This window comes from Protopterus annectens, chromosome 8.part1 (assembly GCF_019279795.1).
Source record: "Protopterus annectens isolate FY-2018-M chromosome 8.part1, PAN1.0, whole genome shotgun sequence".
NCBI classification, from domain to species: Eukaryota; Metazoa; Chordata; order Ceratodontiformes; family Protopteridae; genus Protopterus; species Protopterus annectens.
The window spans coordinates 490,118,236-490,136,685 of record NC_056742.1 but is presented as its reverse complement, the minus strand read 5'-3'; the positions used below and the strand labels follow the sequence as shown (position 1 = coordinate 490,136,685).

The following is an 18,450-nucleotide window of genomic DNA, read 5'->3' as shown; positions in this document are numbered from 1 at the left end:
AGATCCATTTCCACTTCAGTAGTCTTCCATTCTAGAGCTTACACAGAAGACATATGTGCAGCCGCAACTTGGGCTACCCCTCATACCTTTATCACTCATTACAACTTAGGCTACCCCCATACATTTATCATTCATTACAAATTGGATCTGGTCTCCAGCGGAAGAGCATCCTTTCTCTCTGTGCTGCTCAGGAATATCCTTCCTTCGGACCGCCCTGGATCTAAAGTAGCTGGGGACTCTGTCCCATCAGTCAAGTATGAATGAAGATTGACAACATAAGATAAATGTATGTCGTTATCATAATGTTCCATCTGTGTTGTCGATCTTCGTTCATTCTTGACATCCCACCGGATCTAGTCCTGGGGTTCTAATAGGGTTGTTGCTCAGACAGAACTTCCATTTTTCTTTATAGTAGGCAAACTTGATCTGAGGTAGTGAGAAGAGAGGCAGTATGGGTAAAGCCTTAGCTCGATAGTTTTTGGCTGGTACGAGCTAGTATAATGGCCAAGTCGATTCCATAGTTTCGGAACTGAACCCATCAGTCAAGTATGAATGAAGATCGACAGCACACATGGAACATTATGGTAAGTACAGTTTCTCTTTTTCTTCCTAACAGTGGTGATCCGTGGTAGACAGTTATTTACAACAGTGTTATAGTTCTGTTATTACGCTGTATAGCAAGTATTATACACCTTAATGAGAATCTTTTTTGTTACTTTTTATTTGAATATAAATGCATTTAGGTATTGATGTATTTTTAATTATTTATGGATTTATTGTTTGATTATTTGACTGAGTGAGTGATTACGTGTAATCTAATCTATCACTTTGTGTTGAAATCTGCTAGAAACTCCAAAAAAACATACCTGTTCACTAGAAGCTGTTATTGCATCATTAAAATGCAGGACCACGAGTCAGAATCAACACATACCTGAATGCAACTCATCAGCACACGTTTATCAAACTTAATTCATATTAGAATCAGAAAGCTTATTGTACATGATATAAGCAAATTACTGCAAAAACAAATAGTGGAAAAAAAAAAACTTTGCACGTGGTCTTTAAACCTATTGAACCAGTTTGGTTTTTCAGTAAAATGAGACACCTTTGCCGTGACTTCTTTCGGTACTGCCTTTTTTATTACTTGTAACTTAAATTACTTTTCTTCCCAGATCCTTGTGAGCACATGCTTTGGCAGAGATGTTTGGATAACAACAAATACCCAGGATAAAGACAGCAGTAGGAGAAGGCCATACGTACATTTTAGGCAGCAATTCATTGACCATGACTCACAACCCAAGCATCTAAAACACAGACCAGTTGGGTCCAGGAGCAGTATCAGCATCTTTGTAAAAACCCTGTAACAGACCCAGATGTTAACATTGAGGCAGCTAGAGTCCCAATGTCTTACTAGGCCTTAATACCCTGTAATATGCTAGGGAGAACAGAATCCTTGACAGGTTTGATAAGAAAAGGAATAAGTCATCCACCCTGGGTATCGGGGAGTAATCTACCAGGCTCATATGATGTATTACCAAGTAGCTATCCTCAGATAGATGGAACGGTTGGATTATGATAGTGCAGATATTTATTTCTTAGTTTTGATTACAGAAACTTTCACATATAATAAAATGTGGCTCTAACAGCATACACCCCTCCTGTAGAAGTGCTGCAGCTTCTGTTTGTGGGGGCAGTGCCTGATTGCATGTTCAGCTGTTCTCTGATGATTTCAATAAGGTCAGTTAATTAATGCCTTCTAGGCAAAATCAACCTATTTGGACCCCATCTCAGGAAATTTTCAGAGAGTTAGATGAAAGAGAGAACACAGTGCAGTCTGTAGAATGGTTTACTATCAAAAAAATCGAAAATTAAAATAAAACGTGTATGAATGTTCGAATTTTAACATCGGAAATGAACATTTCCGTATGTCCCTAATGTCGAAAACAACTGTTAATTGTCAAAAATGTCACTCGCGACATTTTCGACAGTTAACAGCACTCCCACCCTTCTCTTAACTCCCTACCTAACTAGCCTAAACTCACATCTATGCAGGGGGGCAAGCCCCCCTGCACCCCCCCACCTTAATATTCCAACTCTGAGATCGCACTACAGTGAGGAAAGGGATGTATTTCCTTAACCGCACTGTACTGCGATCCCCTTACATGAGCGAACGTTATCATTGCGAATGCACAGTCGATTCGCAATGATAACGTTCACTCACATCACCTGCCGAACTATGAACTGTTTGAACATATGTTGTTCGAATACTTCATAGCCGTGCAATTGCATGGCGGCATTTTGATAGTAAACCCTGTAGAACAACAGTTTCATCTGTCAGTCCGCAAGTACTATAAAAAACGAATGTCTAAGACTTGGTTGTTTTACAGAAAACAGACCGAGCATGAATGGTACATACAGTGTAGACCATTCCAGAAGCAGCAGTGGTCCTGAAGACAGAGTCTAGCTGGACAGCACCAGGGATAGAGATAAGTCTCTCTCTTCCAACACAGTCTAATGATTGAATTGAATGATACCACAGTACAAGCAGAACATGATAAATGAAATGATACCACAGTACAAGCAGAAAATGATGGACTTCAACAATTGGGTAAGTCTCTGGTGTCATTCAGAGGGGATCCAGTATCTGTTTGCTTGGGATGACATGATAGACCTCAATGCTTTGCCAAAGACTGCCTGCATCTGTCACCCTGGGATTCTGGATACTGGCCAAGGCCCTTGCCACCGCTATAGTGCCATTTTAGGCAATGTCCTGAAGACAAATTTACCACCATAACATCTGCTAGTAAACACATCCTAGGGGTTATGATACTCAATGCTAGAAGTCAAAAATCTCAAAATGCACTCGCTCGAGTCACTCCTCAAACCGGAGAACATCGACATCTGTGCGGTAAGAGACCTGGTTCAAGGCTCCTGAGAGCACCCCTGCTTTACCAGGTTACAATGCATATCACACCTTTCAGCCCCTAAATCTGAATAATAGTCCTAAGGGATGTGATGACCGAACCCCCAAGGTGAGGTTTTTCCACCTTCATAAAAGATGCACACACCTCCAGACTTGTTGCCCAACATGACGCATCAGAAATACTTAAGGTACAGTTATCACTGGACAAAACTGCAGTCCATGTTGTAGCCTGCTACAAATCCCCCGCAATGTCCCAGGACTCCCACTCTGCATTCCTGGACACACTCTGGAAAACATCAAGGTCCAGCCTAATACCCTTATTCTGGGAGATTTTAACTAACCCTCCATTAGTTGGAACAACTACTACTGCTCCACCTCTTTTGCCCAACGTTTCCTGAAATTCATCAACTCCAATGCCTTGGACCAACTCATCTTCACCCCCACTAGGGGTAACAACATTCTTGACTTAGTCATTACAAACATGGGGGACTGCTGCCCTACTCCTTTGATAAACCCCTCCCTGGTCAGATCCGACCACAAGTTAATCACCATCGATATCCAAATCCCGCCCCCACCCCTGAAAAAGGAAACTACAGTGAAAAACTTCTCCAGAGCTAATGTTGAACTTGTAAAGACAGAAGTGGCAAGCTTCACGTCATCCATAGAAGTGGGGAATGGGAGTATGGCTGCTGAATCATACACCAAGGCACTGTATAAGCACTTACACAATTGCATAGATAGGGCCATACCAAACGGAACCAAGACGCTCTCCTCTATTAACAAATTCTACAACAGAAGGAAAAAATTATTGCAGAAAAGAGCAAAGTCTGATGACTGGAAAAATTCCCTTGGAAAACTCAGTAAAAAACTGAGATCCCTCATCAAATCCACCAAAGCTAGTTATGAAAGCAAAATTGTTGCAGATACTAAGGATAACCACAAGGCATTCTTTAGTTATGTTAAGAATCTGCTTAATAGTATGCAGATTTGCTCTGAGCTACAGCACAATGGCACAACTTTATACTGAACCAACTGATATTGCTAATTTCTTGGCAGATCGGTTTAATGCGAACTTTACTCCCCCCTCACCCCCAAAGGGCCCATCCAAATACCTGAGGAATGCCAACTCCCTGTTATCAAGACTGCATAAGTAGAAATTGCACTGACCAAAGCTAAGAATACAGCTTCCATGGGACCAGATCATACACCGGGTTGTGTCCTACATGATTTGCAAAAAGAACTGGCACCACACCTGAGTGCCCTGTTCAACTACAGCCTCAGTTCTGGCTTTGTCCCCACTGAATGGCGCACTGCTACAGTCATCCCACTCCACAAAGGGGGTGCGACTACTGACCCTGAGACCTACCACCCCATCAGCTTGACGAGCCTGATCTGTAAGGCTGTGGAACGTATTATTACGGATCCTATAAATAAGGATATATATAGGGACCCTTCAAACCCTGGACCCCATGCAGTTTGAGTTTGTGAAAGGCAGATCATGTCTGCTGAATCTGATATACTCCTTCGAAGCTGTCACCAGAGCGGTGGATGAAGGCAAGGCTTGTCCATACAGCCTACCTCAATCTAGCCAAAACCTTTGACACCATTTCGCACTTTGGAATCATTGATAGGCCTACTAATCTTTGCATTAACCCGTACATCACTAGATGGGTTGCCAACTGGCTCACTGACAGAACCCACACGATGAAAGTAGCTGACTCCAAATCTGACTACCGGGCATTTACAAGCGAGTCCCACAGGGACTGGTTTTGGGTCCTCTCCTGTTTGGTATCTACTTCTCTGAAGTTCAAGCCAACACCAAGGGACTGTAGTTAACCAAATTTGCGGATGACTGCAAACTGGGAGCGGCTGTTGATTCTCACGCTGATGTGGACATCCTACAGAAAGGCCTAACGGAAACCAACGACTGGTGCCAAAACCATGGCCTTAGGCTCAACACCACAAAATGCATCATCATTCCCTTTGGGAAAAACATGGTGCCCAAAAACCACCACATCGAAGGGAACTCACTTAATTCTGAAGCTGTTGTAAGAGATCTAGGGACATGGATAGATAGCGATCTCTCCTTCGACAACCATGTCGCTACTGTAGTTAGGAAGTCCTTCTACGTGGCACATCTCATCACAAAAGGGTTCTCATCCAGGAAAAAAGAAGTCATTATCTCTCTCTACTCAGCCCTCATCAGACCCATTATGGAGTACAAAGCCCCATTTGGCATGTACCTCACTAGACACCTCTAACAACTAGAAAGGCCACAGAAGTTCCTCTTAAAGAGGATCTTGGACTCGAACACATGTCTTATGCAGATAGACTTAAAAAACTTAAACTTTACTCCGTCTCATCGCCTACTTAGAGGGGATCTGTGCTTGACATACAGAGCCATGTCTGACTTGTTTTGCTAGACATGCTTCATCTGAAGCCTTGGGTTTCAGCCAGGGAACCTTGTTGGCTAGGCTTGCATAGGCCCTTGGGCCAATAGCCTAGTACCTACCTATGAGCAGTCCCAATCCCTCTGTGCCACTCATTCCAAAGACCTTAACCTTATCGCCACATTAAATAGAACCTGCTGGAGGGATCGGTTCCTAACGCAGATACTTCCAATACTCTGGAATAAACTCCCTATTCACGTCACGCAGAGCACCTCACTGGCCCTCTTCAAGAGAAATCTTGATGAGTGGATGGGAAATAGGAAATTCACCCCAATGATCACTTCAATCGCATTGCTATATACGGGCACAGGGAACTAATGTCTGGTAAGCCAGATGACTGGGAACACTATTGGGCTAGGCTTGCATTGGCTCCAGGGCTGTTAGCCTAGTACTTACCTATGAACCTATAAAGCAGTAATTGCTAGGCAGAGAACCCCTTAAATTCTCCTCTCATTATTTAGTGTGGGAGGGTAGTTCTTGCCTCTTGCATCCTTCCCTCATCCATTTCCATATTTACTGGAGGGAGAGGAGCTCTCTTTTCAGGAACAGTGATTTCACTTAACCTCATGCATTTAGGTAAGGAATTTTGTAGTCACTGGCCACACTTAACCTGATACAATTGGATTAGGAATGTTCTAGTCATTGGCTACACTTAACCTCACATAGTTATGTAAGGAATGTTCTAGGCACAAGACTATGTCGTAGATTGCTGAGCTTTTTGACAGTTTGCAGGAGCACCTTCTACACCAAAGAACCAGTTGTATCATACACTGCTCATTGTAAAGTAACTGCTGCACTGCAAAGAAATCCAGAGAGCCCCTCCTAGGAATGAGGGACAGGATGATACCGAGGACAGTTTGTGGTCCCAGAAATAGAGGGCAAATGGAGACCCAACCTTTGCTTAAGTTCTAACCAATATACTGCAGTACAAACCTTCAAAGATGGTTATTCTTCACACATTATTTCTCCTGTTGACGTTTGATGTATTTCTTATCATTTCAGACTTCAAGGATGGCTACTTGTGCATCACAGTTCACAAAGACAGCAAGCATCTAGTCTGTCAGATTCAGTTTAGAAACCTCCCACTGCCAGATTACTTTCTTGCCTTTTGGCTTTTTCGTTGCAGCCAGAATCTTCACCAGCTCCATGGCCTCAGGGTTTGCATACCCAAGACTGAAGGGGTTTATGTCTGTCCCCCATATGAATGACTGATGCAGGTCTCTTTCACAGGAAAGCTCCATACATAAAGCTTGGAGCTTTTACAGTACATTTGTTTCCAGTGTCCAGGACTCTGCCTGAATGCACTGATTTCAAGCTTAGTCCCTGCTTAGGGAAGGTCTTGGGGACCATCCTGTCTATGACGAATTGCTGAGTAGGGAGATATCTGGATATGAGCTGAGCTGCAAGGTTTTTCTACAGCATGACTAAGTGCAGGTAATGAACGAGTTATTTCAGCCCAGCAGGATACACCTCCAGATAGGGCTGTAGGGCACTGATTGCATGTTCTTTTCCATTCTTATGGGTCCAGTTGCTATATTACTTATGAAAATGTCCCGGAGGTACTCAAGGACGGTCTGGGACCAGCATATGGTGCATGCTGTCCTTTTCAGTCCAGCAGTGATCAGGAAGTTCAAAAGGTGGGACCATTCAGTCTCCAGGAACCTAGAGGAAATCCTCCTTTTGTCCCACTAAAACTAAAGCAGAAACAATTAATACTGTGGATGTGGTTGGGTAGTACACTTGCTGCAGTTTTGAGTTTGAGACCATTGTTCTGGGGTATAAAAGAGAAAGTGTATCATTGTGAAGAAATGATAGTCATCTATTGTATTATGATGTTTCTGCCTTTCCTGAAAATGGAGACATCACAGATTGTGGTACAGAAGTCAGTTGTGCATCGGCCATTAGCAAACAGAAGGGAATGCACTTCCATTTCCTGTGCAGATTGACCGCGATGATGCAGTACCGGACAGTCAGTCTCGACTTGGAACTGCAGGCAGACTGTATAGTTAGCAGAATTCCTTAGCAGATGTCCTGAACAGAGACCTCTTTGCTTGACATGAATGGCAGTTGTACAAGTCGCCCTTTCTGGGTGTCGTACGGAAGTGGGAACTGCAGCACAGACCTTTTCACATCACTGCTGAGTCTCCACATATCCAAGGTCTTTTCTACTGTACTCTGTTTTAGAATGCTAACAGCAGCTGCATTCTTAGTAAGTGGTCAAGGAGACCTGTATTTATTCACTCCAGATCTGGTCATTACAATGGTGGTGCCAAGTGTAAGAAGAAGAAATGGTAGAACTTCTCCCAGTAACTTCAAACTACTGGAGGTAAGTCTTGTTCTAATTTGTGTAGGTGGTATTAACAAAGTTTTAAGACCACGAGTTCCTCAGTTTTTTTTTTTTTTTAATTTAGTCTGGTAGCGTTGTTGCCTCACAGTAAGACGTTGTCCTGTTCGATTCTCAGCTAGATCTAGTGATCGTTCTCCTTCACTGCAAACTGCTCACCTAACAAGATAAGACATGAGTGCATATCAGTCTCACGTTTCAGACTTTTAGCCTGAAATGTGTCTCATTGATTCTGTGTGCCCACGTATTTATCACGGACGTCCTCCACATCCTCAACAAATCAAGATCACTGATCCCAGGAGTCGTCTGTACCCAGACTGACTTGTTGTTGTGTCTTTTGGCTTTTCCCGGTTAGGGGTCGCCACAGCGGAACTCCGGTCCACTAATTATTGGCAGTAGATTTTTACGTGCCGAGTTGCTGGCCCTGACGTACAATCTTCAATGAAGGTACGCCCATTCACGCATGTTTTCACACAGAAGACGCTCTAGCTGAGAATCGAACAGGACAACGTCTTACTGTGAGGCAACAACGCTACCAGACTGACTAAATTAAAAAAAAAAAAAACTGAGGAACTCGTGGTCTTAAAACTTTGTTAATAAGCTCAGTCACAATAATTTTCAAAAATCATGAAACCTAGGTAGTGTTCCAAAGCAACAGTTATTCATCACAGGTAAGCAATCCTCAGTAACAAAAAAATCAGAAATATTTCAAAAATGTTATCAGCTTTTATATACTTAGAAGTAGGTGTGGAAAATATACGTATTTAATTAATGGCAAACAATATAAACAGGGCGTAAAAGTGGATTTTAGAACAGCAAGTACCCGCCACACACCCTACTACTGATTAGGTCAAACTAAATCCTAGTTAAAGAAAACGCTATGTATCTATTTGCAACCCATATTCCATGATCAGGTATTAAGAAAACTATAACATGCACACAAAAGATATACATAAAAAGATTTTTAACTAAAATCATTTTCTGTTAACTAATGCAATAAAGCCTTCAAGTGTATAAGAAGAGCTAAAATTAAGAAAAACACATAGCTATCTAACTATAAACATAACATAGAACAGTACAAGTATAAAGAAACATTTATCTAATAAATATCCATCCATGTGTATTAGTTGTGCATAAAAAGCTAAGTTATTAACAGCCCAGAAAAATGTCAGTGTGTTGTAATAAAAAAAATGTCATGACAGTTTTCATGATTGCAGCCCCAAAAAACGTGTTTATACAATGAAAACTAGTAGAAAAAAACACACACAAAAATGCAGAAAACAGTGAATGGAAAAAACTAGTAGTGTATAAAAGTATGCAGGCATGTGCATGAATCTTTGATTGTTGTGTCTTTCGGCTTTTCCCGGTTAGGGGTCGCCACAACGGAACTCTGGTCCACTAATGATTGGCAGTAGATTTTTACATGCCGATTTGCCGGCCCTGACGCACAACCTTCAACGAAGGTACGCCCATTCAGGCATGTCTCCACACAGAAGACGCTCTAGCTGAGAATTTAATAGGATAACGTCTTACTGTGAGGCGACAACGCTACCGCAGCACCACCACCGCAGTCATGTGCATGAATCCTTGGTGTGATGCAATAAATCTAATCAAAGCAGAACTGAAGTTAAGTAACTTAACATATATACTTATACACATTCTATACATCATTTTTATTATTTTTTTGGTATATTTTTATTATATAAAAATATTCCTCAAAAAATTCCCTAAAAAAACTTTACAGATTGTGTGGCAGCTTATGTAAATTCAACACAATCTTAATAGAGCAATAGTAGTTAATTCCTGGTTTTCCTGACGCATTTAATTTCAGCTGCCAGCATAATTCTTTTTTTCTCCAACATACCATTGACATCCCCTTCAAGCTCATCCACACAGTCCAGAGTGATGCATTTAAACAAAATGTCTGGGGTGTTCTAATAAGTGTTTGGATAAGGTGCTCCTCTGGCATTTGCATCTGATGTCAGAAAGATGACCTGAAATCCTCCTTTTCAGTTTATTCATAGTCTTACCCATGTAAAATGCAGGGCATGCTGAAAACTGTTTTTCTCTGAGCATGGCGCTAACAGCAGAAAAAGTTACGGACACTCCTATCAATGAAAGGACATTTCTGAAAGAACTTTTTGGCCTGCTGAGAACTGGTTTTCTCTGGATTGCGATGACAATGCAAAGAAGACTTCAGTACAGGAAAATAATGTTTTTATCAAGGACAAAGTTTGGAAACTATAAAAGTGGTTGTAGAATACTTTTTTACTGGGCAGTTTGTAATCCGAGTTAGCAAAGGAAGTGCAGTGCATCTGACAGTGATCCGTGAAATAAAGAAAAACGTTTTTATAATCTCACAGCAGTGCTTAGTTGACTTGTTTCAGTAAGTCTCTTATTATATGAATATGCAGTTATACAGCTTGTCAGTGTGACACGTTGCTGTTTTCTGTTTAACACACTGCTTCGTCCTCCAGTTGTTCTGGTCCTCCCTGCTTGGATTCAGATGGTAGTTTCTTCTCTCTGGAACATCTGTGGACTGTATCTCTGGTTGTAGTTGTATCTCTGGTTATAATTGTATCTCTGGTTGTAGTTGTAATTGTTATGATGATAATTCTGTTCATGTGTTCTGGGCTGGGTAAGATTCCAGTGTTCTCTCATTTCCATCTGTGGGGTCTGAGGGGTACTGGATGCCGTTGATCTGGCCTCCATTTGTCTGTCTGGCCCTGTGGGTGTGTTCAGGTTGTGAAAACCTTTTCATTCATAAAACCCGCTTTACCAGCTCGAATATTCATTTTGTTGCTGTCAATGTTGTAAATGTAATTACTGTTGGCATTGCTGGTATCATAATTATTGTTACTGGTATTACTGGGGTTTTTCTGTGGTATTATTACTGGCATTATTGGGGATTATATGCAGGTGTCTGCATTACCTTTTTGCTGGGTCTCCTGTTAAAACATCTCTTTTAGTTCTGCTGTCCGTTTCCACTACCCCTTCTGGATCTATGCTTTGTGCGATGCTGTGGATCATATTTGTCCATTTGATCTTTGTTCATTTTTTGAATCTTTCTCTCTTGGATGGGCTTCTGATAAATATGAGCCTTCTCTATCACATTCTGGAATTTCTGTTCATGATCTGTCTCCTGCTTACATTGTGTTAAAGTTTCAGTTATTTCCTTAGTGGTGTCCTGTTTTTCTTTGTTGTGTTTGATAAGGAAGTCTATTAGTTTAAAACGTGCTTCCTCAAGAATGTCAGTCCATTCCTGTGACAGTTCTTCACGATGTCAGTCCATTCCTGTGCCAGTTCTTCATGGTCAGTCCATTCCTGTGCCAGTTCTTCATGATGTCAGACCATTCCTGTGACAGTTCTTCACGATGTCAGACAATTCCTGTGCCAGTTCTTCACGATGTCAGACCATTCCTGTGCCAGTTCTTCACGATGTCAGACCATTCCTGTGCCAGTTCTTCACGATGTCAGACCATTCCTGTGCCAGTTCTTCACGATGTCAGTCCATTCCTGTGCCAGTTCTTCACGATGTCAGTCCATTCCTGTGCCAGTTCTTCACGGTCAGTCCATTCCTGTGCCAGTTCTTCACGATGTCAGACCATTCCTGTGCCAGTTCTTCACGGTCAGTCCATTCCTGTGCCAGTTCTTCACGATGTCAGTCCATTCCTGTGCCAGTTCTTCACGGTCAGTCCATTCCTGTGCCAGTTCTTCACGATGTCAGACCATTCCTGTGCCAGTTCTTCACGATGTCAGACCATTCCTGTGCCAGTTCTTCACGGTCAGTCCATTCCTGTGCCAGTTCCTCATGATGTCAGACCATTCCTTTGCCAGTTCTTCACGATGTCAGACCATTCCTTTGCCAGTTCTTCACGATGTCAGTCCATTCCTTTGCCAGTTCTTCACGATGTCAGTCCATTCCTGTGCCAGTTCTTCACGGTCAGTCCATTCCTGTGCCAGTTCTTCACGGTCAGTCCATTCCTGTGCCAGTTCTTCACGGTCAGTCCATTCCTGTGCCAGTTCTTCACGATGTCAGTCCATTCCTGTGCCAGTTCTTCACGATGTCAGACCATTCCTGTGCCAGTTCTTCACGGTCAGTCCATTCCTGTGCCAGTTCTTCACGATGTCAGTCCATTCCTGTGCCAGTTCTTCACGGTCAGTCCATTCCTGTGCCAGTTCTTCACGATGTCAGACCATTCCTGTGCCAGTTCTTCACGGTCAGTCCATTCCTGTGCCAGTTCTTCACGGTCAGTCCATTCCTGTGCCAGTTCCTCACGATGTCAGACCATTCCTTTGCCAGTTCTTCACGATGTCAGACCATTCCTTTGCCAGTTCTTCACGATGTCAGTCCATTCCTGTGCCAGTTCTTCACGGTCAGTCCATTCCTGTGCCAGTTCTTCACGATGTCAGACCATTCCTGTGCCAGTTCTTCACGATGTCAGACCATTCCTGTGCCAGTTCTTCACGATGTCAGTCCATTCCTGTGCCAGTTCTTCACGATGTCAGTCCATTCCTGTGCCAGTTCTTCACGGTCAGTCCATTCCTGTGCCAGTTCCTCACGATGTCGGACCATTCCTTTGCCAGTTCTTCACGATGTCAGACCATTCCTGTGCCAGTTCTTCATTATGTCAGACCATTCCTGTGCCAGTTCTTTATGCGCGTTGCTCCACATTAACTTTTTATTAAGTCTCAGTCCCCTTGGTAAACTTCTTTTATCTGTACTCTGTTCCAAATATGTTTGCCCCCAGAATAGACCTTATAGCAGTTTAAGTTGTTTTTCTAGCTTTGCAAAATTATCAGAGTGCATATTCACATTATTACCTTGTGAGATGTCAGTTGTAGTAATATTGGGGCACTGACCTTTGTCTTCACATACTAGTACAGTCATTAGGTCCTCACCTTGGTATGACCGTAAGTGTGTAGTTCCTACTTTTATGATTGCTGCCCAGGGTCTTACAATACTGGCCGGTGTTTCTTAAAGAAAAGCTTCCTTATTCTTCTGTTGTCCATTTCTGCCTTCATCCTATTGAACCTTTAATTTCAGCCAACACAATAGTCAAAAGCATGTTTGAAGGAGGCCATCCTCTTCAGGCTACCCAGATCTGAACTTCCTTCCGACTTCATTCTCCCTGAATCTGTTAGTAGAGACGAGCTGCAGTATTAATCTGGAAAGGCCTTTTTTCCTCCTTGATGTTACCGCATGTAGAAGACTCTCTGAATTGGAGGCTCTTGTATGCAGAGTACCGTAGAAAAGACCTTGAATATGTGGAGACTCCGCAGTGATGTGAAAAGGTCTGTACTGCAGTTCCCACTTCCTTACGACACCTAGCAAGGCCGACTTGTACAACTGCTATTCATGTCCAGCAGTGAGGTCTCTGTTCAGGTCATCATAAGATTTTTACATACCAGCATGTATTTAATGATCAGTATAACTTTTTTTGGATTCCAGACAAAGTTAAAATGCCCTTCTTGGAGGTAAGAGGCAGGCATGTAGAAGGCCATGCTGGGCCCTTGTGATTCAGCTTGCAGTATAGTGTGTGCTACACTAGCCAGTATGCCGTAGGCCTCAGAATGCGTGTTACAGCATATCACATGGCGTATGTGTAGCCATTTATTAGCATCTGTTTGATTCTGTGATATGACATGTCTGCTTGCTTGTGGTACCATTGCCCACAGCTAGGATATTTAACTGCATATTTTAATTCCAGCAGTTCCAAGGCCTACTCTAAGTTTGCATGCTGTAGAACTTTCTGTGGATGTAATGTGACATCTGTGTTGGAAGTTTGTTGTGGTTTTTGCTAGGCAGGAGAGGCTATATCAAGACTAAAATAAATATCAGTCTGTTTATGATAATATTGTAGCAGAAAATAAAATTAAGATGTCTGCTTCTCTGTTGAGTTTTTACTATGACATTTTTTTTTCTTTTCCAGTAAGATATATTCGGGAAGTAACTCCTTACATTAAGAAGCCATCCCTAGCAGTAGACCTTCTTTGGGAGGGAACTGGTCCTCAGTCTCCAAACCGAACTGGCAGTGAGGACTCTGGGTCACCCAGGCACTATGGCAGCAAAGAGAAGAAGGTGATTCACCTGAAAATGTGCTATATTGCTCGCAATCTGAGCATGCCTGACCTGGAGAACAGGTGAGCAATTGTGGATGTTTAATGAAAGTCAAACGATAAGTGTAGGGGAGATACCTGTAATTGTTTGAGCGGGAAGCTAGCATCTTGGCTTTTGTTAATGATGGTTAGCTTTACTGGTTGAGCTGACAGCAATGTATGTCCTCAGCAGGTGAGCTTCGTAAGAAACTGATGCAAAAGAGAAATATGTGCAAAAACATAGCATTAAAGGGGTAAGCAGGTATGTTGTTGGGTTAGATAGCTCAGCTGTTCGATGTTGACTGTAGAAACTCGGAACACTATGTGAGATGTCAGGTCTGTATAATTCAGGTCCCTCACAAGACGTTAAAGGTTTAGTAAATAAGTTGCTTAAGGTTCAAGCCGCTACCTAGACAGGCTACCAAAAATAAATAAATAAAATCATGCTACAGCCTGCATGGTATTGGTATACTTCCTCCTAAGTACAGTGTACCAGGCTACCTAGGGGACATTCTGCCAAAATTCTGCGTGTTCCTCTTTGGCATAATGCACAAACCCTTGGATGCTTAATTCTGGGTGACCTAATGTTCTGCTGAATGATGAGGTCAGCAAACTTGCTGTGGTGCTTCTTAGTCTTTAGAAAGTTTTAGCTTCACTCGGGGGTCATCGCTGCATCACCGCTAACCATAAATGTGGTCACACATACGACTTTGTAATCCAGCATGGTCTTGAAACAAGGGACTCGGTGGTGAAACTGATCTCTTGTAGTGATCATTACCTGGTTCACTTCAAGCTTGACCTTTCCCACTTGTTATTTCCTGATATTGACCTGGTCCAGTATTGAGCCCTGTGTGTGCTCTTACTTGGCGACTCTGTCCCTTACTTGTTGACTTTGAGGAGTTCAGTGTCGATTAGCCTCTATTGCCTGACAAAGCTTGTAGTATGATGGTTGACCGTAACCGTAACCGTAACTGGTACTGTATTTCTGTTGCCCTTCTTTCTGTATAACCCTAATCTGTTGCACAAGAGCCATACTTTGCTCCCAAGTTATACTCGTTGGGAAGACGGGTGGAGTGGAAATGGAGGATGGACCTTTTTGAGGATAAGTGCAGTCTGGGTCAGCATTATGCTTTATCCTATATAGAAATCACATGTAAAAAGGCAGTTTTGTGTCCAGTAGAATTTCTACCAAATCAGGTCACCAGCTAAAGCGGTTAGCTTAGCTACTGTTTTCATTTTCTTGAAAAGAGGCCTTAATTGCCATGTTCCTTAAAAAGGTCAAACCCCTGAATTTGGTTGACTAAAGAACTGCCATCCATTCCATAGCCTCCCATTTATTGAGAGGGTGGTGACACATAAATGTATTCCTTTCTACCTCTCATGATCTCACAGATCTCTGACAGTCTAGATTTAAACTTAGGCACTGAGACTACCCTTATTTGAGTGGTCTGTGGTTTCCTCATGGTTAAGGGTCACTTTTTGTATTCAGTCATGGTCCTCCATGATCTGTCTGCAACCTTTGACACCACAGGGCATGAGGTCGTTATGGAATGCCTCCGATATTATTGTGATTTCACAGGTGCCTTCCTTAGTCTTTTTTGCAGCGTCTCCTGGTAGTGGTGTAAGGGGGGTCCCTGGTGGTGGTGTAAGGAGGGTCCCTGCTAGTAGCGTAAAGGGGTTAAATCCTGGGACTCTCTGGTAGATCTTCCCCCATGACATCCAACTTTGCCTGTGCTTGTTAGGACTGGTTCTTGACTTTACTGATTTAGAGGACTGCTTGGGATTAACCTTGGGGGCTGGTGCAGTCGCGTTAAGCTCATCCCATCAGAAATTGAGGACATGGTTATTCAAGTAACTGTTAATCCATCAAATTTTTCACTGCTTTTTTACTTGAATTGTGGAGAAAAAAATTGGAATTTGTCTCTTGTGTTTCTTATCTGAACATGGCTCTTGACAGTAGACTGCAGCTAAAGGGCCAGGCCTTTGCCGTAGTTGGGATATATTATTAGACCTCATTTCATCTTCATATTTACCAGCAGTGGTTCAGTCTCATATTTGACCTACTAGAAAGTTCTCTACGTTGGATTTACTGATGGTGCTGTGTTATGGGTGCAGTGGATATAGAACTGTACATCTGTATTGACTGGAACATCCTGGTGTAGGATCTGTATTTTTGCCAGTTATAGCTAGATGTATCTTTAAAGTTTTGATTCTCAAGCCATCTCCACTGGTGTGGAAGGATAAAGCCCTGATTATGTCCCAGGTGACCTGAGGTCTGGCACAAGAGAAGATGGGAATGATGATACTTAAGCCCACTTACCTCTGTTCAGTGGGGAAGAATCCGCTTCTAAGCGGACCTTCCACATTATAACTCCCATATGGAGACTGATGATGAAATGGAGGTTATTGTCCACAAGTGGAGTCTGGGGTAGTTGACTGTGTCACATGGAGGCATGGCATGTATTGCAAAGGCCAGCTGTATGTCATTCCTTTGGACATGAATGAGCAAACACTGCAGTTAAGGTTTAAAATAAGAAAACCCTTCCTGGCTTTTAGTGATAGCTCCTCTCAGTCTGTTCCCACTAAGGGAAACAAATAGCCCAGTTAGGTGAGGGTAAGGGATGATAGCTGGCAGGCAGGAGGGCAGAAACAAGTTTTGGTCCTTACCTTCTGTTTCTTTCAGAACATCACTACTGCTTATCTAAAAGTGCAGGTGATACCTTGTATCCTGACTAGGCACCTCATGTTGTCAGTGCAGAGGTGCTGCAGGTTCCACTGACCCATTTGTAGCCATCTGAGACATTATTATTTGCTTGACTTGCCCTGGTCCTGTAGAACTGGCTACCTTCCCTGTGATACCCCGTGTTCCTTTGAAATCTCTGGCATTTCCTTGTTTTTAGGGGACTCTATCTGGACCATAGTAAGGGCACATCACCTGCCTTTAGTTCTTTTAATTTCTAATCAAATACGATTTCTTTCAGTTTTTTTAACTTGGGGTTTGCCACCTTTTAAGTATTTTGTTGGTGATTTTAGTTCTAGTTTTATATAAAATGCGTAGGATTTGGGTATTTGAATACTTAAGTTAAAAAGAGGCAGTTACAGACAAATACAAATTGATTTTCTTTTCACTTGTATCGCTGAGTGGTTAGTTTTAATTTCTGGTTAGATACAGTCCAGAATGAGATGACAAGGTTAGCCATTTTACTCTAGTTTAGTTTTTTATTCAAGACTTGGTTTCCCACAGTGCTCTTTCTTTTCTCACAGCTATGGTGGAGTTTGCCCTTTCCTCTGTTTGAAGTGCCTTATTTTCATTAACTAAGACCTGCAAGGCATTGCATTTAGGTCTTCGTTGAGTAGGCTGTCATTAGTGGATTTTGTTAAAGCTGGTGCCATTTTGTTTCATGTCTAGTACTCTGTCAATGTACTTAGTTCACTGAAGGTTTTCAGTAATGATTTTGCTCACTGACCACATTTAGTAGGACAATCCTAGCCATTTTATCCCAATGTAATACCATAGATACTCGTCAGTACCGAGGATTGTATTTTGTTAATGACTGCCCATGTCCATGAAGGGTGTAGACGCTATCCCCAGTAAGAATGTGCGGTGCCCCATTCACTCATCCCGGTTCCTTTTGAACAGTTTCACAGAGGTGCTCTCCTTCACATGAATTGGCAGCCTATTCCAAAGACGTGGCAGTTGCTGGAACACAAATCTGTCCTTCCAGCATGTCCTATTCAAGTTGCAGGCCATATTTAGGTCCCTGGAATGGGTAGCTCTAGTCCGGTTTGATTTTAGGATGTGCAGCAGAATCACTAGGTTTGGGTCGGATAAGCCAGGCCCACGTCTTCTCTAAGAAGTCTATACGATACAGAGTGTAGTAACAGGGACTTTAGTTGGTCTGTGTAAGGGATGTGCTGGAGTCCCATGATCTCCTTTGTTAGAAACCTCTGAGGTCTCTCCAGTTGCTGCAGGTGCTTTGTAAAGTACCTGCCAAAAGGGGCGTTATACTCAATTATGGGCCTGAGTTACTGACTAGTATAGAAGGGTCCAAACCAAGTTAAGGTCCCCGTCTACTTGTGATCCCAGGTTCGTAAGCACTTTGTGGGTACTTAGGGTGTTGTTGATTTTGATAGTTTGAAGGGACATTGTTTGTGCCAGTGAGAATGATGATGCAGTTCTTCGCATTCAGTTTGAGACTGGGACTAAGACACCAGCTGTTGGTCTGCAGAAGATTCTCCTGAAGTGCAGTGATATTATTTGGGAATTCAGTAATCATACCCAGTTTGCAGTTGTCTGCAAACTTGATCAGTCACAGCCCCTTAGTTTTGGCCTGAATTTCTAAAAGTATATACCAAACAGGGGATCCAGTACTGACCCTTGTGGCACCCCGCTGGTAACAGGTCTGTTGGTTGATGTGTAGTCACCCACTTTGATAGTGTGTGACCGGTTTGTGAGCCAGTTGGCAACCCATCTTATAACAAAGGGTTTACATTCAGTTTGCTAAGTTTATCAGTAATGCCTGGGTGCGGGATTGTGTCAAAGGCTATTGTCAAGTTGAGGTATGCTGTGTGCAAAGATTTGCTCTCGTCAGTGGCCCTGGTCACATTTTTGAAGAAATCCACCAAGTTTAACA

General features: G+C 42.6%; 1 protein-coding gene across 1 annotated transcript in view; it reads left to right on the top strand.

The window, feature by feature from the left end:
- Positions 1-18,450, top strand: part of SNTB2 (syntrophin beta 2) — an 838,367-nt gene that overhangs the window by 300,204 nt on the left and 519,713 nt on the right. The window contains exon 2 of the mRNA XM_044082021.1: positions 13,651-13,861. Within this exon, the coding sequence (XP_043937956.1) occupies positions 13,651-13,861 (211 nt within the window). The remainder of the gene's footprint in view (positions 1-13,650; positions 13,862-18,450) is intronic.